Here is a 19,994-nt window from a genome sequence, read left to right as displayed (position 1 = left end):
GAGCCTACCAGAGGGCGGAGGCCGCACGGCCCTGCCCGCATCTCCTTGTCAAGGCTTCTATGAAGAGCTGTGAGCACAGCAAATGGTGCTCAGGAAAGCCCTGCACGCGGCCGCGGGTCAGCACCGCTGAGTTGTGAACGCAGGGCCACATAGGCCAGGGGCTTCTGTAGCAGGAGGATGGCAGGTTTCAGAACTTGGGAGGCTCCCTGGGGTCTTCCTGGCTCCAGATCAAGGGGCCTGCCCTCTTGGCACCAAGACATAAAGATGTGAGCGTGGAGCCTCCTAAATGGAGAGGACAGCCTGGGAAGAGGCTGGAGACAGTTCAGGCCCCTGCGGAGAGCCCACAATCTCATGGCCCACAGGAAACCATCAGAGGTCCCTCTCCTGTGCCCTGTCAGTGCTCCCTGAGGGGTGCCTAGTACTCCCCATGGGGGTGCAGGCTTTTTGCTCTGGAGAAGGCACCACATAGGCTGATGGCCTTGGCAGAGAAGTCTGGGCCAAGAGGCCCGGGGACTTGCTGTGGTCAGCCCTTGCAGGGCAGGGACCAGACCTTGGGGTTGAGTCCAACCTTGGCTGGGCTATTCACACACAGAGCCAGGGCCGGTGGCCCAACTTACCACATGTCTCCATTCTGGATCGTTCGGTCGTTGGGGGCCCCGGCGTGTCCGTAGTGTAGCACAGCTGAGTTCTCACCGCTGCAAAGAGCCAGGGGAGGGTAATCAAAGCCCGTCCTTATGCAGCAGGCTCTCAGGGAGGGGGATGGACGGCTAATCCCATGCCCCATGGGCAGCACCATCCCCCCTCCAGCAGAGGCCCGGGCATGGCTGGACCACGTCCACAGTGAGAAGTGAGGCCGGGAGACGTGGTGGCCCTGTCACACTGCAGCCACGTGGCTGGCGGCCAGCCTCTCAGTCTGTGGCAGGTCCTCCCAGCTGAAAAGTGTGGTGAGGTGGCTGCCCTCTGGGCTGGGGATGTGGGTGCCATGTGGAGCTCAGGTAAAGCTTAGCAATGGGCTGGGTGCGGGGTTCACGCCTGTCATCCCAGCACTTTGGGAGGCTGAGGCAGGCAGACGGCCTGAACCCATCAGTCCGAGAACAGCCTGGGCAGTATGGCAGAACCCCACCTCTACCAAAAATGCAAGAAAAGATTAGCCGGTGTGGTGGCTCACACCTGCAATCCTAGCCACTCAGGAGGCTGAGCTAGGAGGACCACCTGAGCCCAGGAGGTGGAGTCTGCAGTGAGCTACAATCGGGCCACCGCACTCCAGCCTGGGCAAAAGAGGGAGACCCTGTCTTTACATTTTAAAAAAAAGAGCAAAAACGGGGAACTGGGCTGGAGAAGGGCCCTATGGAAGCCCTCCTTTGCTGGCGGCCGCGGGGAGAGGGCCTCCGTGGGAAGGGCCCTGGCTGTCTTGGAGCCACCCTGGTGTCCTGGCCAGGCTGGAGACAGGAAACCAGAGGCTCCTCAGCTCCTACGCCCGAGAGGGCTTCCCTAATGAACGATGCCTTTAAGAAAAAATGGACTTTTAAGTCTGTCCATAGAGGGGAAAAAACCCACCTGGGCGTAATATTTATGGCCCCACTCAGGAGTCTCGGGAATCATAAAAGTAGAAATAATGATTTTTTCTCCGTCCACCAGAGAAGAACATTTCCAAGGACTAAGATGTTCACATGTATTATTCATGTGCCGGGGACGTGCACATCGGCAGAGCTGCCCAGCTCCATCCTGGCTGGGCAGGGGCCAGACCTGAGGGGCAGAGCCTGGGCAGAGAGCAGGGAGATGGCTGGGAGAGCCTGGGAGACAAGGGGGCCATGCCCACAGCCAGGTTGCATGTGGGGGCAGACACATCCACATGGACACGCCCCCGACAGCATGGCAGCAATCCCGTATCACAGTCATTTCTACCACGTGTGCGCCTCCAAGCACACCCAGCATGTGTCAATGGCGCAAACCCAAGCATACACACCCACACAGAGCCCTGCCCCTCGCCACCATGTGCCATGCGCAGCCACACCCACACACAGCAGCATTGGTCCCTATGCAGCCACACCCACACACACACTGCCACGGCTTCCTGCACTGACACGGCCCCTTCCACACTCCACTCCTGCTGCACACAGACACTGTCCAGATCAAGCTCACAGCCTGGTCCCCACATGCTGTGTGAGTGCCCATGTGGAGGAGTGGCCTTCCTGTGCTTAGCTGCTATGCTGACCAGCTGCGGACCAGAAAGGGGACGCCAAGCAGCCCCTCCGCAGTAGGCCAGCCCTTGCCAGGTCCTGCAGGCAGAGGTCACCTCAGCTCCTGGAGCCTTGGGAGGGAAGAGCGACTCCCATGCTTGGGCTGCTGGGTGCTGATGTGAGTGTGTGAGTGAGCCAGTGTGGCTGAGCTGGGGGATGGTGGGGCCCCCTACTCACCAACTGCCCTACTTCCTCCCGCTGGTCACCCCCAGGGGAGCCAGGGTGCCCTGCTTACCTGCCGCAGATGCAGGTGTAGGAGCTGTGGCGCATGCCACCCCGGGAGTAGCAGTAGTGCTCGAAGAGGCTGCAGGGGGAGAGATGTGTCAGGGTGGGGGTACCAGAGCAGGCACACCCCACTCCATGAGCCCCATGAACCCCAAGGGAAGGCCCTCAGCCCAGGTCTTCCCCTTCTGTGGCCCCAAGATGGTCCAAACTCCCAGTGTGAGTCTGCGAGGCTTATATCCTGGAGCCTGGGCTCAGTCTCAGGCTGCAGAATCGCAGAGGCCAGTGTGGAGGGATGGGGAAGCCACCTGCTGGAGGAGCTCGCCAGCCTCCACAGCCATGGCGAGTGGCTTCCCAGGCACATCAGGGCAGACAGGACTCCTGGAGCCCAGGCCCCAGAGAAGCCAGGCTGGGGCAGAGGCCACACATTTCTGTAGAGCTGGAGGAAGTGACTTCCTGTGACCCTGTGCCCAGTGGCTACCACCCACCCTCCCAGGAGGGGCTGGATACACAACCTGCACTCACCCAGGGTGAGGGCGCAGGAGCTGTGGGCAGAAGGGGCGAGGGGCAGGCCTCCTGCAGGTGTGGCATGGCAGGGTGGTCTCTAGGGATTTGGGTGAGGCAAGGCCTGGGGGACACATCCTGTTTCTCCCTCCTTGGAACAAGCAGCATGCCGGCTGGGCCCCCCCGACAAGCTCCCACTGAGTAGGTTGGGCCAGAGCCAAGTTTGGAGAGAAAGATAAACCCTGGCCCCAGGCTGAGCCCAGAGCCCGCACCGGGGAGGCCTCTAGGACGGCAGATGGCAGCACAGTTCCTGCATGGACTTTGAGCTTCAAGGGACTGAGACATTCTGCCCTGGTCTTCCTCAGGAGAACCTGGTGATGAGGGGTGTGGTGGTGGGGAGCTGCCCTCACCCTCTCCTGAGGCCTAGGCAATAGCCTTCCTGCCAGACCCCAGCTGGCCCACCTGCTACCAGGTGAGGCAGGCCCGGGTGACCCCCACGCCCCACCAGGGCAATTGTCGTGGCCGCCCAAGGGCACGCTACGCGGCGGTCCTGCCCTGAGCGTTCCAGGCCCGCCTTAGAGAAAGTCTGTACAGGGAGTTTCATCTTCCAGGCACTGTAAACACAAATTATGTATAATTGTCATGATTGGGTATTAAGCAGTTGTTACGCAGGAACAGCTGCGCTAGATTCAACCAGCTTTCAGGTTTGCCTTCCAAACCTCACAGGATAATTGTTTATCATCAAGTGAAATATTTCCTGAAAACAAAGGATTTCAGGCACTGCCAGGGAGGTAAAGAAGCCCCACGCTCCCCTCCTCAGCCACGCCCATGTTCATGGTGTGAGCCCTCAGGAGGTCGCTTCCACCTCGATCCTGGGAGTCTCAGCGCTGAGTTCAGCTACAGCCCAGGCATGTTCCCACAGAAGCGGGCAAGGCCAGTGCCCCATGCAGCAAGCCCTGTGCGCCAGGCTAGATGCGCGGCCTCAGAAGCTGCTGCACACCTCCGTGGCGCCCTCCCAGACAGCCCGAGAAGAGGCCTGAGCCACGCTGTAGGGCAGGGGTCTCTCTTGGCTTTAGGAGATGTAGCCCTGCCCCGACAGAAGTGAACCTCAGGGGCCACATGGTCATTCTCGAGGTGACGGGAACAGCGGGCCTCTGTGGGACAAGTGACCTGCAGATAACCATGGGCTGCACTGGGACTGGCTGGCTTCAGAAAAGACAGGCAGAGGCACAGAGATGCCACCCACCTGTGCAGGGGAACTCACATATTCTACGAGAAAGGAGAGGCAGGCCAGGTGCAGTGGCTCACACCTGTCATCCCAGCACTTTGGGAGGCTAAGGTTGGAGGACTGCTTGAGGCTGGGAGTTCAAGACCAGCCTGGGCAACATAGCGAGAGCTCATCTCTACCAAAAAAAAAAAAAAAAAAATCAACCAATCAACACAATATATAAAAATAAAAATAAGACAGGGGAGGCAGTGAGGAAACCTGGTTCTCTCGCCTGCAGCAAGCTTCCCCCTGCATAACCCACTCAGTGGAGACAACTTTCTTTGAATGCTTTTGCTGCTTTTTAAGAAAAAAATAGTACTTTCAAGAAGGCACAGCTCACAGAAGCATCCAGCTAAAGAAAGGCTGACCCAGTTTTCACCTGCAGAGGACAGTCTGACACGGGTCACCTTTGCCGGCCACGCTGACGACTCCATGCACTATTCCACAGGAAGGAGTTACACCATGTGCTGGATATTCGCATCAGCCTAAAAGAGGCTGAAGTGCTTCACACTGGACTTCAGTCCTGAACTGTGCTTTAAATGACCTTTTCAGGTACAACTTGAGGACACCCTGGTGCTTTGGTGGCAGTAACAGGTGGGCAAAGCGAGCCCGCATTTTCTGCAGACGTTGGGCTTGGGGTGTGGATGCACAAGGGCAGCCAAGTTCTGGGCAGATGTGGAGGCACAGGAGCCTGTGGATACATGTGAGCCCAGCACAGTTTGGATCCTCAAGGGGTGAGGACTGAAGGGTGGATGCTCCAAACTGGGACCCATGCTTGACACGGAGGTGGCATGCGGCCCCTGAACAACTGGGCCAGAGCTTGGCGAGTGGCGCTGGGATGGCCAGGAGCAAGTGTGGGCTATGAGGACAGGCTGCAGGTCAGCAGGGCTGGCTGACGTCCCATGGACGGCCGACACACCACAGCAGCGGCAGCGGGTCACCTCATCACAACTCCTCCAAGTGCGAGGCAGGAGGGGTCCAGCCAACTCATCCCTGAAGCAGGCTAGCAACTAACCCACCCAAAATAATTAACACCTGGAACAGGCTGTCCATCAGGGGGCAGCAGACAGCAAGACAGGCAGGAGTGTCACCGCCCCCCAGTGGCCATCTCTGCCAGCTCCTTCCATAAATATGTGACTCAGGCAGCATGGGTCCAGCTGGGTCTAACAGCCCCTGCTCACCTGGAAGGTGACAGGGTGAAGTACAGCCCAGCCAGGGTCAAGCCCAGCGCCCAGTACGCACCTCCTCCCCAGCAGCAGGGAGGGCTTCCTGATTGCCTGAGAGGGGACCAGGGTCTGCCTAAGTCCCGGCCAAGGACGTCTCAGCTGCTGTATGGGCCTCATTGTTTTACCCTATGTGGCCATTCCTCTAACACCCTTGCCTATAAATTTCTCCCAAGCAAGACTTGAGTAGAAGAGGCTTGTCTCCGGGCACAAGTGAGAGCCTTTAAGCAACCTGGGGGAATCTGCATGCGTGGTGAATAACGAGGTGGACGGAGTCACTGCAGTGTTGAGGGGAGGGTGTTGGGGGGCAGGCACATCTGTCAGTGCCTGGAGATGAAAAATAGGGCGGGAGCAGCAAGTTCCCAGGCCCAGATCTGCAGGAATGGGGCCCCCACGTACTGCGACGCTGGGCCTCCTGCTGGGACCCACAAATCCAGCCCGTGGAGTGCTCCCGGGCACATGGCCCAGCTCCTGCCCTCAGAAGTTTATCACTGAACATGAAGACAAGCCACAGTCCCATAAAAATGTCGCAGCTGCCCAGACAGCAGTGGAAAGGGCTGCCCCGGCCGCAAGCGTCGGCCAAGCTATGTGCCTTGAGCACAGGTGGGGTGGCGCTGCAGAGGTCCGCGAGGCAGTGCAAGGGGTGGCCCCGGCCACATCATCCCCTTTCCCAGGCTGGGCCTCAATGTATCTCAGGTACTCAAGAGGCAGAGAGGAGAGGCTGGCCCCGGAACAGGAGCTTAGGAGCGAAAATACGCAGGGCTGGTGGAGCCTGCTCAGCTGAGTGGAGGGCTTAGGGAAGCGGGTAGTCGGGACATGGGGTAACAAACTTGGGGTGGGGAGAGTGTGTTTTGCATCCCTGGGGTCCCTGCTCTGGGCCCCACACACCCAGCCTTCTGGGACTCAACACCAACCTCAAGGGCAAACCTTGGCTCTGCCACTGGCCAGCTGAATGGCCTCTCCGTGCCTCAGTTTCCTCATCCATAAGATGGGGATGATAGCGGTGCCTCCCTCCCAGGGCTGCTATGCCAGTCAAATGATTTAACACACATGGAATATACAGAACAGTGCTTGGCACCCAAGGAGCTCTGTGTTCAGGACTGTATATAGTGATCTAGCCACGTGGTCACTGTTCAGAGGCTTGGAGGGAGCTTGGAGAATGGGGATCCCTCCTTGGGTGGCAGGAGAGGAGGTCGTCAGACTTTCAGAAACAGCCTCTTGACTATTCCTTTAAAACCAAATAGAATCTGCAAAGGTCCTCAGCCTGGACACCCACTCCAGGACACCCACTCCCGCACCCTCCAGGCAGCCAAGCTCTCTAAGGAAGTCCTTCCTGGGCCCACTCACTCCTAACATCTCTGCGATGTTCATGAGTAAAATCGCGGAGGTGTGTTTTCTGCACCAGCTCCTGGGACATGTGCGCACAGACAGGCTTCTGGCTGGACAGAGGGTGCCTGTCCCATCGTCCCTTCACGGCTGCCCCTCACCCTCACAGAGCTGATCTAGGGTTCCTGCCTTCCCGAGATGCACCCCAACTTGGGCCTTTAAGAGGGGGAGAGCCACAGAGGGTGAGAAGTCCCTCATGCTGTTTGGGGCCAAACGGCTGTGCTGTGTATAGTCGTCTTAGCACTGAGTTGCTTGTAATTCACATTTATTTAGAGTAACTGCTGCGATATTTTCTTATTTTAAGTAATTGCCGGAATATTTTCTGGGTATACGTGACCATAATTGTGCAGTTAACGCAATACACCAGTTACTAAAGGAAAATCCTTTTCAGAGTAAGGGCCATGCAGTCCTGCAGGGGGCGCCTTGAGACACTGCGGGCTGAGCAGGAGAGTGTCTTACGGGTTCTCCAAGTGGGAGCAGCCACTATGGAGGACTCAGAGCCAAAACCAGATGTTTCTACCAGTGGAACCCCAGCATAGCTCCTTTTGCAGGGAACCGGAAGCACATTCTTGAATTCCCAGGGAAGGAGAGGAGCTGCTACATGTTCTTCTTCTGGGGTGACCAGTGGGTCATCAGAAGGCACAGGTGATGGTGCCCAAGCCCCACCCTTGGAATCGCCACTGGGGTGGTTCCAGCGACCTATCCAAGGCCCTGTCCCAACTCCCAGGCGGGTCCCAGCTCCTTCAGCACTGTTCCCTGTGGGTTTTCTGAAGAGCAGGTACTGGGACTTGGCAGTGAACTGGGGGGCTGCCCTGTGCCTCCCCTTCCCCAGGCCCCAGTGTGGAGACAAATACAGAGAAAGCTAGGAATGAGCACCCAAGAGGTCCCCGAGTGTCTGAAATGAGCAAGAGGCATTCACATGACGTGTCGCCTAGAAGGAACAGATCTGAAACCTCGGGCTAAAGCCAGAAATGCGTGATTAATAAAACTGGTGTTAGCGGAGGGCTGGTCAGTGCCATGGTGTAGCCGGCACCAACATGGCAGCATCAGACACAGGCTGTCTGCAGCAGATGCGGTGCTTGGTTTCAACAGCTTGCTCTGCTGCCTGGAGCTCCAGCGGAGCTCCTCACTCCCTCCTCCTGCCGCCCCCACCCCAGTCCTGGCCCACAGACAGAGACTGTTTTACCTGGGGCAACACCTTCCCACCAGGGCTTCCTGAAGGCCAGCCAGCAGGGTCACAGGGTGTATGGGGCCAGATGTCTTGGGCTTACATGGACCATCTCCACGTGGCCAAGCAGATGAAGTCAGAATCCGGGAGCCCTACTGCCGCCCAGACCACTCTACCCAACTACTCAGCCCCGGGGGGCCCCACAAAGCATTGCATTGCAGGGAGGGGTGGGCAGACTGAAGCAATCCCAGGCCCTGATGCCCACTCAGTCTGAGGCTTGGGGCAGGTTGCGTAGCTGCTTCATTAAGACAAACTGAACAGCCAACCACAGCATTTCGCATGGCAACCATCCTTTGAGGGCCGAAGGATTGTCCCACTCCACAGAGAAGGGTGCTGCGGCTCAGAACAATGACGGGTTGAGCCTGAATCCGTGTTCGGGCTTGGAGTCCACGCAGGGTCTCCAACTGCAAAGCTTATGATCTTGACCCGGATGCCTCTGAAGCCTCAGGTCTGTCAGTAGGTAGGGGCCGGAACAGCGCTGACCTCGGGGCTTGCTTTGAAGACTGAAGAAGACGCAGGGAAAAGCTTCAACTCTATAACCACTGGCAGTGGGTGATGCCATGGCTGAACTTATGAGGCCCCAACCTCGCACCCATGCACGGGGGCCTGAACTGAGCCAAAAGGGGTCTGGCAAGGTTAACTGGCCCACCCAGTCCTGGGCGAAGGAGCCCCAGGCCAACTAGTAGATAGCAGGAGCTGGGGTCTGGGAGAGGCCCGGGATGCTGAGGCCCCGCCCAGAAGGGGGGATCTGCCAATCACAGGCAAGGGCAGCGGCCAAGCCGGCAGCGGTCACAGCGGGAGGAAGAGTGGCTACAGATAGGAGCAGCTTACCCTCTCTCCGAGAGCTGCCTTATCAAGGCACATGTTAATTAGCATTTTAATTGGATAATTGGGAATTCTAAATTGCCTATCTTGTATTAAGCATAACTGAGGACATAACATGACATTCAATTAACAAATCTTCCCCTTTATTTTCAACGTGCTTGATTAGGTTGAGTTTCTGAGTTCCTTGGATCAGTTACAGGATAAAACATTCTATCTCCTTCTCAGTCCCCAAAGCCCAGGCTCATCAGACTGTAACATACTTATGTTTTATATGTATATGGAGAAGTCTTAGAAAGTCTCTTCACAAAGAAAAAAGGTCACCGATCATCCTATCGCCCAGAGGTCTTCTCTAGCCAGTATTTTGCTGAATATTCTTCCAGGCATTTTTTAAAAAAAAGTATAAGCACAGATTTTAAAAATCATTTGCTGTGGCCAGGCGTGGTGGCTCACATCTGTAATCCCAGCACTTTGGGAGGCCGAGGTGGGCAGATCACCTGAGGTCAAGAGTTCGAGGCCAGCCTAGCCAACATGGTAAAACCCCATCTCTACTAAAAATACAAAAATTAACCGGGCTTGGTGGCGGGCGCCTGTAATCCCAGCTACTCGGGAGGCTGAGACAAGAGAATTGCTTGAACCTGGGAGGCGGACGTTATAGTGAGCCGAGATTATGACACTGCACTCCAGCCTGGGTGACAAAGCCAGACTCCATCTCAAAAATAATAATAATTAGTTGTAATTTTTTAAAAACTCACCTTTTTACAGAAGTAGGATGTACATAGAGAAGAAACCCCAAAGCCTACAGACACAGCACAACGGCCCAGTGCACCCTGCACATGCCCTCCTGGTCAGTCTCTCTTCTCCAGGGGTAGCCTGACTCCTATCACCATAGGTTACTTTGCCTATTTTTGAGCTGTATATAGATTGAGTCAAACAATACGTTCTCTTTTGTGTTGGCTGCTTCTGCTGCTCATGTTTGTGGACTGTCTAGGTGGGCAGCAGTCGCTGGCTGGTTCTCACTGCTGGGTGGTGTTCCGCTGTGGGGGTGGGCCCCGTGTGTTTCTCTGTTCTTCTGTGGGGGAGCACTTGGGTTGTTTCCAGATTGTGGCTATGATGGGTAGCGCAGCCATGAATGTTCTTGTGCAGTCTTTTGGGGCCCATGTATGTGTCTCTGGCTGAGCAAACAGCTAGGAGTAGAAATGCTGTGTCACAGGATTTTTGGGGGGTTCAGCTTTAGTAGGCAAAGCCCAACAGGTTTTCTGAGTAGTTGTATCCACGTGGTCACTGTCCTGAAACTTCCTCCCCTCCACACCGTGAACGGGGCCCAAACCAAGCTGAAACAAGTCTGCAAGGGCAAACAGCCTCGCCCAGTCAGGCGCAGGGGCTGGGCTGTCTCACAGAAGGTTCCTGCTGAAGCAAAGAACATTCTCCTCACCAACAGATACATGTCTGTCCTTTTCATTTTTGTTTTTCAGTTTTATTTGTAGAGATAGGGTCTCACTCTGTTGCTTAGGCTGGAGTGCAATGGTGCAATCATAGCTCACTGCAGGCTCAAAGTCCTGGGCTCAAGTGATTCTCCCTTTTCAGTCTCCTGAGTAGCTGGGACTACAGGCGTGCACCACCATGCCCGGCTAGTTTTTTTTATATGTTTTGTGGAGATGGGGAGTCTCACTGTGTTGCCCAGGTTGGTCTGGAACTCCTGGGCTCAAGTGATCCTCTTACCTCAGCCTTCCAGAGCTCTGGGATTCCAGGTATGAGCCGCTCTGCCTGGCCTATTTTTATTTTTCACATGGTCACTACGTCCAGAATCTGACCACTTCTCCCCACCACCACTCCCTCTCTGGTGCAGGCCATGGCCCTGTCTCCCCTGGGGGATGGCGACGGTGGCTGGGGATGGTGAATGGTGATGGTGGTCTGGCTGGCCCCACTGCTTCAGCCCTTGTTCCCTAGGGTGTGCTCCACAAAGGGATCCTTCCACAACTTAAGTAGAATCATAGGACTCCTCTGCTCACACTAACCCTGGCTTCCTATCGGCAGCCCGCCTCCGCCTTACTCCCCCGTCTCATCTTGGCTTCTTGGTCGAACTCCTCACTGCTCCTGGAACTGCCGGGCAAGTTCCCATCAGGCTGCTGGGTCAGCTCCTTTTCTCTGCCCGGACCGCCCACCCCAGAAAGGCATAGCTTGCTCTCTCGCCCTTTCAGGTGTCTCCTTCAATGGCCCTTTCACAGGGAGGCATCCTGGGTCCCTGGATAAAGGGTAGCTCCTTCCCCTGTAACCCTCACTACCATCTGACATATTTATCTAGCTATCCCTATCTAGCATCAATCAATCAACCAATCATCTGTCTACATCTACCTACTTATCACCCATCTACCCATTCATCCATCTATCATCACTTTATATCTACCTACCTACCTACCTATCATCTACCTACCTATAATCCATCTACACATCTATCCATTCATCCATCTATCCATCACTCTATCACTCCATTCATTCATCCATCATCTATCATCCAATACCTACCTACCTATTATCCATCTACCCATCTATCCACCCATCTATCCATCCATCCTCTACCTACTTACCTGTCATCCATCTACCCATCCATCCATTACTCTATATCTACCTATCTACCTACCTGTAATCCAAACATCCATCCATCCATCCATCACTTTATCACCTACCTATCATCTATCTACCCATCCATCCATCACTCTTCCATCTACCTATCCATCCATCCCTCTATCAATCATCTATTTTTGTCAACTACCTACTTATCCATCCATCCCTCCCTTCCTCTCTCTCTATATCTACCCATTCATCTGTCCTTCTACATCAATCTATGTCCACCCATCCCTCTGTATCTATTAATTCATCCATCCATCCATACATTCATCCATCACTCTATCAATCATCTATTTCTATATCGACCTATGTACTTTTAATGTATCCATCCATCATTCTGTCTACCCATCCATCACTCTATCAATCACCTATTTCTATACCTACTTACCTATCATCTATCCATCCATCCATCATCCCATCCATCCATCCATCCATCCATCCATCATCTTTCAAGGTGATGATCATCTATTTCTGGATCTATCTACCCACTTATCTACTTATCATCTATTCATCTACTCATCCATCCATCCATCCATCCATCCATCATCTTTCAAGGTGATGATCATCTATTTCTGGATCTATCTACCCACTTATCTACTTATCTATTCATCTACTCATCCATCCATCCACCCATCCATCCATCTCTAGCATCCCATTAGTCTTGAGGTTTATCTTTTTGTTCCCTGTAGTATCCCTCAGACCAGAACGGTGCTTGGCACATCAGAAGTCGTCAGTATACCTCTGTTGAGTGACTGAATAAGTAAATGGCTGTATGAGAGCACCACGGCCTCTAATTTACTTAACCAGCTTCCTGCTGTTAGAGATCGAGGCTTCTTCCACCTCTCTGTATGATGGTCATCCACGGCCTGATGCCTCTTCACTGCCTTCGGGCTAAATTCCTAGAAGGGAGATTATTGAGCATATGCACATTTTCAATTCTCAGGGCATGTTCTGCAAAAAGGACCCCCGAACACTCATAAGGATTTTGGGGTCCTGAGCAGTGCACTGCAGGGCCCGTCTGCCCACAGGACTGGGAATCTGGTGGGTAAAACACAAAAGTATTTTACTGTTTCACTGATGAACTGGCAAATTTTAACCTGCTTGTATGTCTATTTACTCATATTTCTTTCTTTTTGAATGGCTTGTTCCTTTTTTAAAAAATGCGAATGTTCATCATTTTCTTATTGATCCTTAAGGGATTTATACAGGAAGAACACAGGCAGTGGATCTATCATTTATGTAACAAGTTTCCCCTTTGCTCCTTAATTTTCTTTATGGCATTTCTGGACAGATAATTTACATTTTTATTGGCTAGATCTGTTACTTTTTTTTTCTTTATGGTTTCTTCCTTTAAGAAGTCATTCCCTATCCCTATGATTATATAAAGTCTATCACCTTTTGTGGGCCTTCTATTTGCACGTTTACTTAATCAATCAACCTAGAATTTATTGTGATGTAGGTCATGAGGCAGAATGCCATTTGATTATTTTCTTTGCTTTCACTAACTGTCCCTTGTGTGCTGGCTTGGAGCACTGTCTTGCTGAAAGAGAAACCCTTTACACAACAAGGGTGGTTGGGGGCTGCACCTGTTACCTGCTCCTATGCCGGGACTTCCCACTGCTCTCACTGGGGCTTTCAGAGTGAGTCTCCCCAACTCACTGGAGCTGGCCCCACTGTGACCCCCTCTAGTACCTTCTCTGCTGGTTCCCAGGAAGAACAGGGCACCAGAGGCAGGACTTGACCAGTGCCTGGGACAGTGACAACACAGAGCAGGGAGACATTCAATGCTCATAGTACCCACCTCAAGAGAGAAATTCTAAATCTGTGACTCTAGACCTGTGTTTGGCACCTTGAACAAGTGAGGGAGCTCCAGCTTTGGAAGGCCTGGGAAGAGCTGTGTAAACACAAGCACCATTGGCCAACTGTTCTCTGACTTACTCTGGGGTCAACACCTGCTCACGTCTGACCCAATCTTACTAGTCCATGCCGACCACAGAGATAACACCTTTCTTGGCCCTAGAACAAAAACTCCCCCTTTAAAAAGGACCAGAAGGCCAGTGTGGTGGTTCATGCATGGGGGTGTACTAGGAGGATGGGGCAGGAGGATCACTGGAGCCCAGGAGTTTAAGCGCAGCCTGGACAATATAGTGAGACCCTGTATTAGTCCGTTTTCAAGCTGCTGATAAAGACATACCCGAGACTGGGTACTTTATAAAGAAAAGGAGGTTTAATGGACTCCCAAGTTCCATGTGGCTTGGGAGGCCTCACAATCATGGTGGAAGGCAAGAAGGAACAAGTCACATCTTACATGGTGGCAGGGAAGAGAGAAAATGAGAACCAGTGGAAGGGGTTTCCCTTTATAAAACCATCAGATTTTATGAGACTTATTCACTACCACAAGAACAGTGTAGGGGAAATCAGCCCCATGACTCAATATCCACACAGTCAAATCCTATCAGACCCCAGCTTTTAAAAACAAAACAAAACAGGTTACCCTCAGATGCATCCAGAGAGACTCAAACCACTGTCAGAAGCTGGGTGCAGTGGCTCACACCTATAATCTCAGCACTGTGGGAGGCTGAGGCAGGTAGATCACTTGAGGTCAAGAGTTCAAGACCAACTTGGCCAACATGGTGAAACCATGTCTCTATTCAAAATACAACAATTAGCCTGATGTGATGGTGCATGTCTGTAATCCCAGCTATCTGGGAGGCTGAGGCAGGAGAATTGCTTGAACCTAGGAGGCAGAGGCTGCAGTGAACTGAGATCGCACCACTCCACTCCACCTGGGCGACAGAGCTAGACACAGTCTCAAAACAAACAAACAAACAAACAAACAAACAGGCTTGCTAGAGTGGCACATGATCCTAGTTCAACACAACCCAGAGGCCTCTGTCTCTCTCAGGCATGCTGGTACCCTGCCTCCATCCTCCCCAGGAAGGTGTGGGGGAAGCAAGCCAGGTGCACAGGAAGCTTTCTGGAGGGGCAACCAGGGCTGAGGGGAGGGAAGGGGTTGCCTTTGAGCTCATATTTCCCAAAGCACGACACAAGTCCACGGGATGACATTACGTGGTACTCCGCTAAACATATTTCCCTCATGTACTAGGTATTTATTTTAAAGCGTTAACTTCTCTTAATGGCAAATTAGATTGGGTTTCATTATGACAAGGGTAAAAAGCATCTTAAAACATATATTTAAAGGAAAAAAGTGAGTCAATTGAAAGAAAACGATTCAGCAGATAATAGGAGAGGTGGGACAAGAACTTGACGGAAACTGCCAGGGTGTCCTGAGAAATGACTGACTCTGGGAGACCCTGCCTTACGGCTTATTTCAGGAAAAGCCTGGTTTTGCGTTCTTGGGTGAGCCCTTTGGTTAAGAAACTTCCTAAGTCCCCAGATGGCAGGTGGTGAGATGTAGCCTCAAGCTCCTGGGCTCAAGCAATCCTCCTGCCTCAAGGCAGATGCGGTTGTGGACACCTGTAGTCCTAGCTACTCAGCAAGCCTCCTGAGTAGCTAGGACTACAGGTGTCCACAACCACACCTGGCTAATTTATTTATTTTATTTTATATCTGTAGAGATAGGGTCTTGCAATGTTGCCCAGGCTGCTCTCGAACTCCTGGCCTCAAGTGATCCTCCCACCTCGGCCTCCCAAAGTGTTGGGATTACAGGTGTGAGCCACCGCGCCCTGCCCAGGTTCAATATTTAGGGAGCATACTTTGGCAGAGGATCTTGGCTTTCATGCCACTGCACTCCAGCCTGGGCGACCATGGGAGACACCGAGATCCCATCCTGTAGAGTCAGGACAGAATCCCCAAGTCACCCCTTCTAGAAAAAAGAAAAAAGTGCTTTGCTTTTGATTCCCTCCAGGGCATTTTTCTGAGTTGCCTTGAAAGAGTCCAGCACTACTTTATTTCAAAACATCAAATTCCTTTTTCAGCCTTACAATCTGAAAATACTTCGCAAATGTGTCATTTCAGATCTAACTTTCTCTGGAAAGTGCTGTTTCCTATCAATGCCTTTCTAAGCACTGTTGCACCTGGGCCCAGCTCTGGGCGGCCCCTGCAACTCACTCGGTTCATCCTGAGGGTCTAGTATCCAGCTCCCACCCTATCGTCCTCCACTGAGGGCCCTGGAGAGGAGAGCAGAAGTAGTCCATCCATGTGGACGGACAGCCACTCTCGGTGCTGTGAGCACAGGACACTGGGTACAGGGACCTGGTCACCCGGGAGGCAGCGCCAAGCCAGTGGACAGTGCACAGTGGGTGACTTTGGCTACCCTAGGCTGGAGGGATCCTGGAGGCGCTGGGTCCCTGCAGCCCCAGATCCCCAGCACCTGCAGGAAGCGAGGACCACAGACGCCTGTGAAAGACATCTCCTCTCTTAGAAGGTTCTTCCAAGCATCCAGGAACCACAAAGCCCAGGACGCAGCCAAGCCTGCCGTGGAGTGAGTCCCAGACACCATCTGGCAGGGCCAGCCTGGGCGGGCCCTAGGTGGGCAGGGCCCCTCCGCCGTGTGTGGCTGTGTTTTATGGCAGCAAACTGGCTGTTAAGCGTGAACTGCCGACAACCCCTCTTCTAATGAGCCTTTCCATCCTCACTCACGACTCCAAATGTTATTTTAGTCACAGTTGGCTGAAGGAACAACAGGACCGCTATTTATCACTTTGAAAGTCTTTATCTACTTAAGATGATGAATAGGGGTGGCAGTCACGCTGCCCCTACAGAGATCAGCCCTGAAAAGAGGAGTGCCTCGGCCAGGGATGCGCTCCAAGCATGGAGCCAGGGACGGGAAGGCTGTCGTGGCTCAGGGCATTTCTAGCGCATTCTAGACCTGTGCCCCCTCAGGGACCTCTTGGTGCAATGCCACCATTCAGGTCCTCAGCACCCTCTCATGCCAGAGAGCACAGAGGTAGGAGGTAGGGGAAGTGGGTCAGCCCCAGGCGCTCCTCCAATAGGTCCACCTGCAGCAGGATGTCCACTTTGGCAACACAGAGGATGGGAGGGGGTGATTTAAGAACTAGCTTACTTAGCTGGACCTGGTGGTCCATGCCTGTAATCCCAGCTACTCGGGAGGCTGAGGCAGAAGAATCACCTGAACCCAGATGCGGAGGTTGCAGTGAGCTGAGATCGTGCCATTGCACTCCAGCCTGGGCCACAAGAGCGAAACTCCATCTCAAAAAAAAAAAAAAAAGAACTAACTCACATGTCCTAAACCTTTGCTGCTGATATCCCAGAGACACACGGTAGGTTCCAAAAACTACTCCTCCAGCCAGAGGATGCCAGGAATAACTCCTGCGAATTTAACTTTTGGGTAGCATAAACCTATTTATCAATAGCTAATTAATAAGGTTTAAGTCCTTGGATGACAGGATGATTAAACTGGTTTTCAAATAATCCATTTTTAATTAAAATGCTACCCTCTTTTGGCTTCTGGATATATTCAAAGGGAAGCCTTAACAGATGTCTTGTTTTTAAATATACATTATACAAAGCCAATAATTAGAAGAATTTGTGCTTTTAATTATATTTTAATTATTCTTTGCCTACTGATGCAAAGTTAAATATCCTTTCTTTATGGCACCAACACTACTCCCCAAAGCCGGTAGATCGCTAGCAGGAATTCTGTGTGTGAAGCCCGCTCCAGGAGATCCGTGCAGCAGTGACAGTGCCTGCAGACAACCCATGCCACCGTCCTGGCAGGCGTGGCAAAATCTGACCGTGGCAAAGCGCTGTCTTGGGGCAGCACTCTCCTGGCCCCCACCTTGTAAGAGACATGCTCGAAGGCAGAAGTGGTCGTTATGTGATGAGGGTCTGGGCCCCTCTCCTGTGTAGCCAGGAGCCAGGAGGTTCCTTGACTTTACTTGCCAGCGTGTACACACGCTGAAGCATCTCACCGGTGCCACCCACTGAAATTTAGAAAATTCCTACAGTGCCGAGAGGGCTTGGAGGATGCGGAAGAGGGAGCCACGCCTGGGGACACCAGGCTTCCCGCAGTGCTTCGCTGCGTCCCTGCAGGGAGCCTGGGGATCATACAGCTGTCCAGCATACCCCGAGCTCCCTCTTCCGGGGTCCACAACAACACCCATCCCAAGCCCACCCACTTCTAGCTCCTTCCATCAGACACCTTCCTCACTGATGCTCATCCACCTGCCAGCCTTTAACAGGTCCCCTCCTGGCCTACCTGCCCACCAGGAGGTCATGGCTAGAGGGGTCTCAGTGAACTCTTGGTACCTGGTGCCCCTCGGAAGCTGGGAAGATGTCCATGCTTCACCTCCTGCTCTCTGCCAGTTACCACCAGAAACCACCCGCACGCCAGACTGACACCCATCTCCAGGAATCTCCCTGGGTTCCCCCAGGGGGCCTCTCCCTCCTCTTACCACCAAAAGCCCTCTGTAGGCACATTCTTACACTACAAAGCTTTCGGCCTGGTGCCTGCCCATTCCCTCCCAGTCTTGAAGGGCACTCCTAGAGGCAGGTCCACGTCACCCATACCCAAGACTGGTCACAGTGATGAGCACACAATAGGTCCTCAGTAGACATGTGAAGATAGGGTAATGAGTGGCAGGAACAGCAGGCCTGAACATGCCCAGCAATCAAAAGAGAACATTCGCACATCCATGTGTACGTGCATATACTCACACACACACAGGCAGCCTCAACCCCGTCTGTCCAGGACCAGGCCTGACTGAAGATCTAGCCCTGCGTCCACTGTTTCCTCTTTCTGGGCACGTAGCTTAGCCTCCCTGCAGCTAGGTTGGGACCACAGGACTGACTCTCACCCCAAGAAAAATATGAAGTGACATGTGCTGCTTCCAGACCATGGCTTTTAAGAGTGGGTGTGAATTCTCTATGTTCTCTCTCTTCCTTCTCAGAGGCGGCAGAGTTGGGCAGTGGAAGCAGCCCTGTGTCCCTGCTGGAGGAGAGCCACTGGGCCAGCCACAGATGGCAGCATGAGCAAGACATGAGCCTTCACTGTGCTAAGCCACTGAGATCTGGCTTTCTGTTGTTACTGCAGCAAAGGCTACCCTATACTGACTAATACACCCAGGAATTTGGAATATGGCAGATGTGGAATTTTACAATGGGGGGCAAAGACTTTATTCCAAAGGCAACGGGTCGCCTAGTCATTATGTAGGGGCAGAAAAGCCAGAATCCTTGTTTATATATTATTCTTAATGTAGTTTAGATCAAGTAATGTGTTAAATATAAAAAAAGAACCATGTGGATACATGGATATCTATTAGACTATATATGGTAGTGTTTGAAATATTTCATAATTATGCAAAACCTTTTTAAAAAGAAAGTCATAAGGCTATAAAAATAGAAAAATCATGCCGATAGCTGGATTATATATTGAGGCAGTAGAAAAAGCAACTTTGCAAACACATAAACTATACAGGAAAGGACCGACATGACAACTGATATTTACAATTTCTGTATATCCAATTGGGAAAAATACTTCCAACACATAGAACCATAATACAAAGAGCCCCATTACAAAGCAATAAGTCACGCGCAAATGTCCCCACTGCAACTGGGCAAAGGACTGACAAGCCACAGAGATAAATGCCCAAGAAATATCTACGGGAGAAGTTTAGGCTCGCCAGTAATCAAATAAGCAAAAATAAAGATGGGGTGCTACTTTTCCCTTAACAGAATGACAAAAGTGAACAATAGGAGAAATAACGCAATTAACCTTGAGGCCCGGGTGGGCACACCAGCACTCATGGTTTGGGAGGGTGGGTGTCCTGCACCCTGGCTGAGAAGATGTCCTCTGGAGAGAGGCCAGCTGGCTCCTGTAAGACCCATCTGTCCACTGTGGCGTCTTTACAATGCAGAGAGGATGCTACATTCCTCCCCGCCTCCCTCAGGGAACTCAATAAGAACATCCCTGGGAAGCACATGGTATCTGCTCACCAGACACGAACCCAGCCCCAGCCATGAAGGGAGAACAACTTTTTTAGAAGGGACTGTGCTTGGGGCATCAACATTTTCCCAGCAATTCCATTTGCAGGAGGTGACCCCAAGGAGACGGTCAGTTCGACACCCGAGAGACAGCAAGGCAGGCCTGATGGTCGCGGTGTTGGTCACGCTGGGAACCACCTGGCTTCCGGGCACAGTCTGGGTAAGTGGATTATGATGCAGCCCCAGTGTGCCCCAGTTCACTGCCGGGAAGAGACTTCCGCTGCACAAACTCTGCCCAGTGTGAGCCCAGCAGATCAAAGCCCATCTGTCTGTGCCCCAGAGAGACCCGGACGCCTGTGTGCTAGAGCAATAAGGTTTTGTGCGCTTCTGCATCAGAGGGTTTTTTGGTTTTTTTCCCTATCTTGTTCATAATGTTCTGTACTGACTGGATTTCCTACTGGCATATGTGTCTTTTTATCAGAGTAAAGCTATTTTCATTTTGAAAATACTTTTGGGAAGAAATGAAAGCTACCTGTCAAAGACCTGTCCCCCTCGCCGCAGCCTCGCCC

General features: G+C 52.6%; 1 protein-coding gene across 1 annotated transcript in view; it reads right to left on the bottom strand.

Annotated features, from left to right (window-relative positions):
* The window catches only part of PEPD (peptidase D), a 126,813-nt gene that overhangs the window by 22,525 nt on the left and 84,294 nt on the right, over window positions 1–19,994 (bottom strand). Inside the window, exons 10-11 of the mRNA XM_032249123.1 lie at window positions 2,476–2,544; window positions 618–695 (exon numbers count right to left, since the gene is read on the bottom strand). Of these exons, the coding sequence (XP_032105014.1) occupies window positions 618–695; window positions 2,476–2,544 (147 nt within the window). The remainder of the gene's footprint in view (window positions 1–617; window positions 696–2,475; window positions 2,545–19,994) is intronic.

The sequence above is a fragment of the Sapajus apella genome, unplaced genomic scaffold (assembly GCF_009761245.1).
Source record: "Sapajus apella isolate SASKATOON/1434 unplaced genomic scaffold, GSC_monkey_1.0 scaffold68, whole genome shotgun sequence".
Taxonomy (NCBI): domain Eukaryota; kingdom Metazoa; phylum Chordata; class Mammalia; order Primates; family Cebidae; genus Sapajus; species Sapajus apella.
This window is presented reverse-complemented; position numbering and strand designations above follow the sequence as displayed.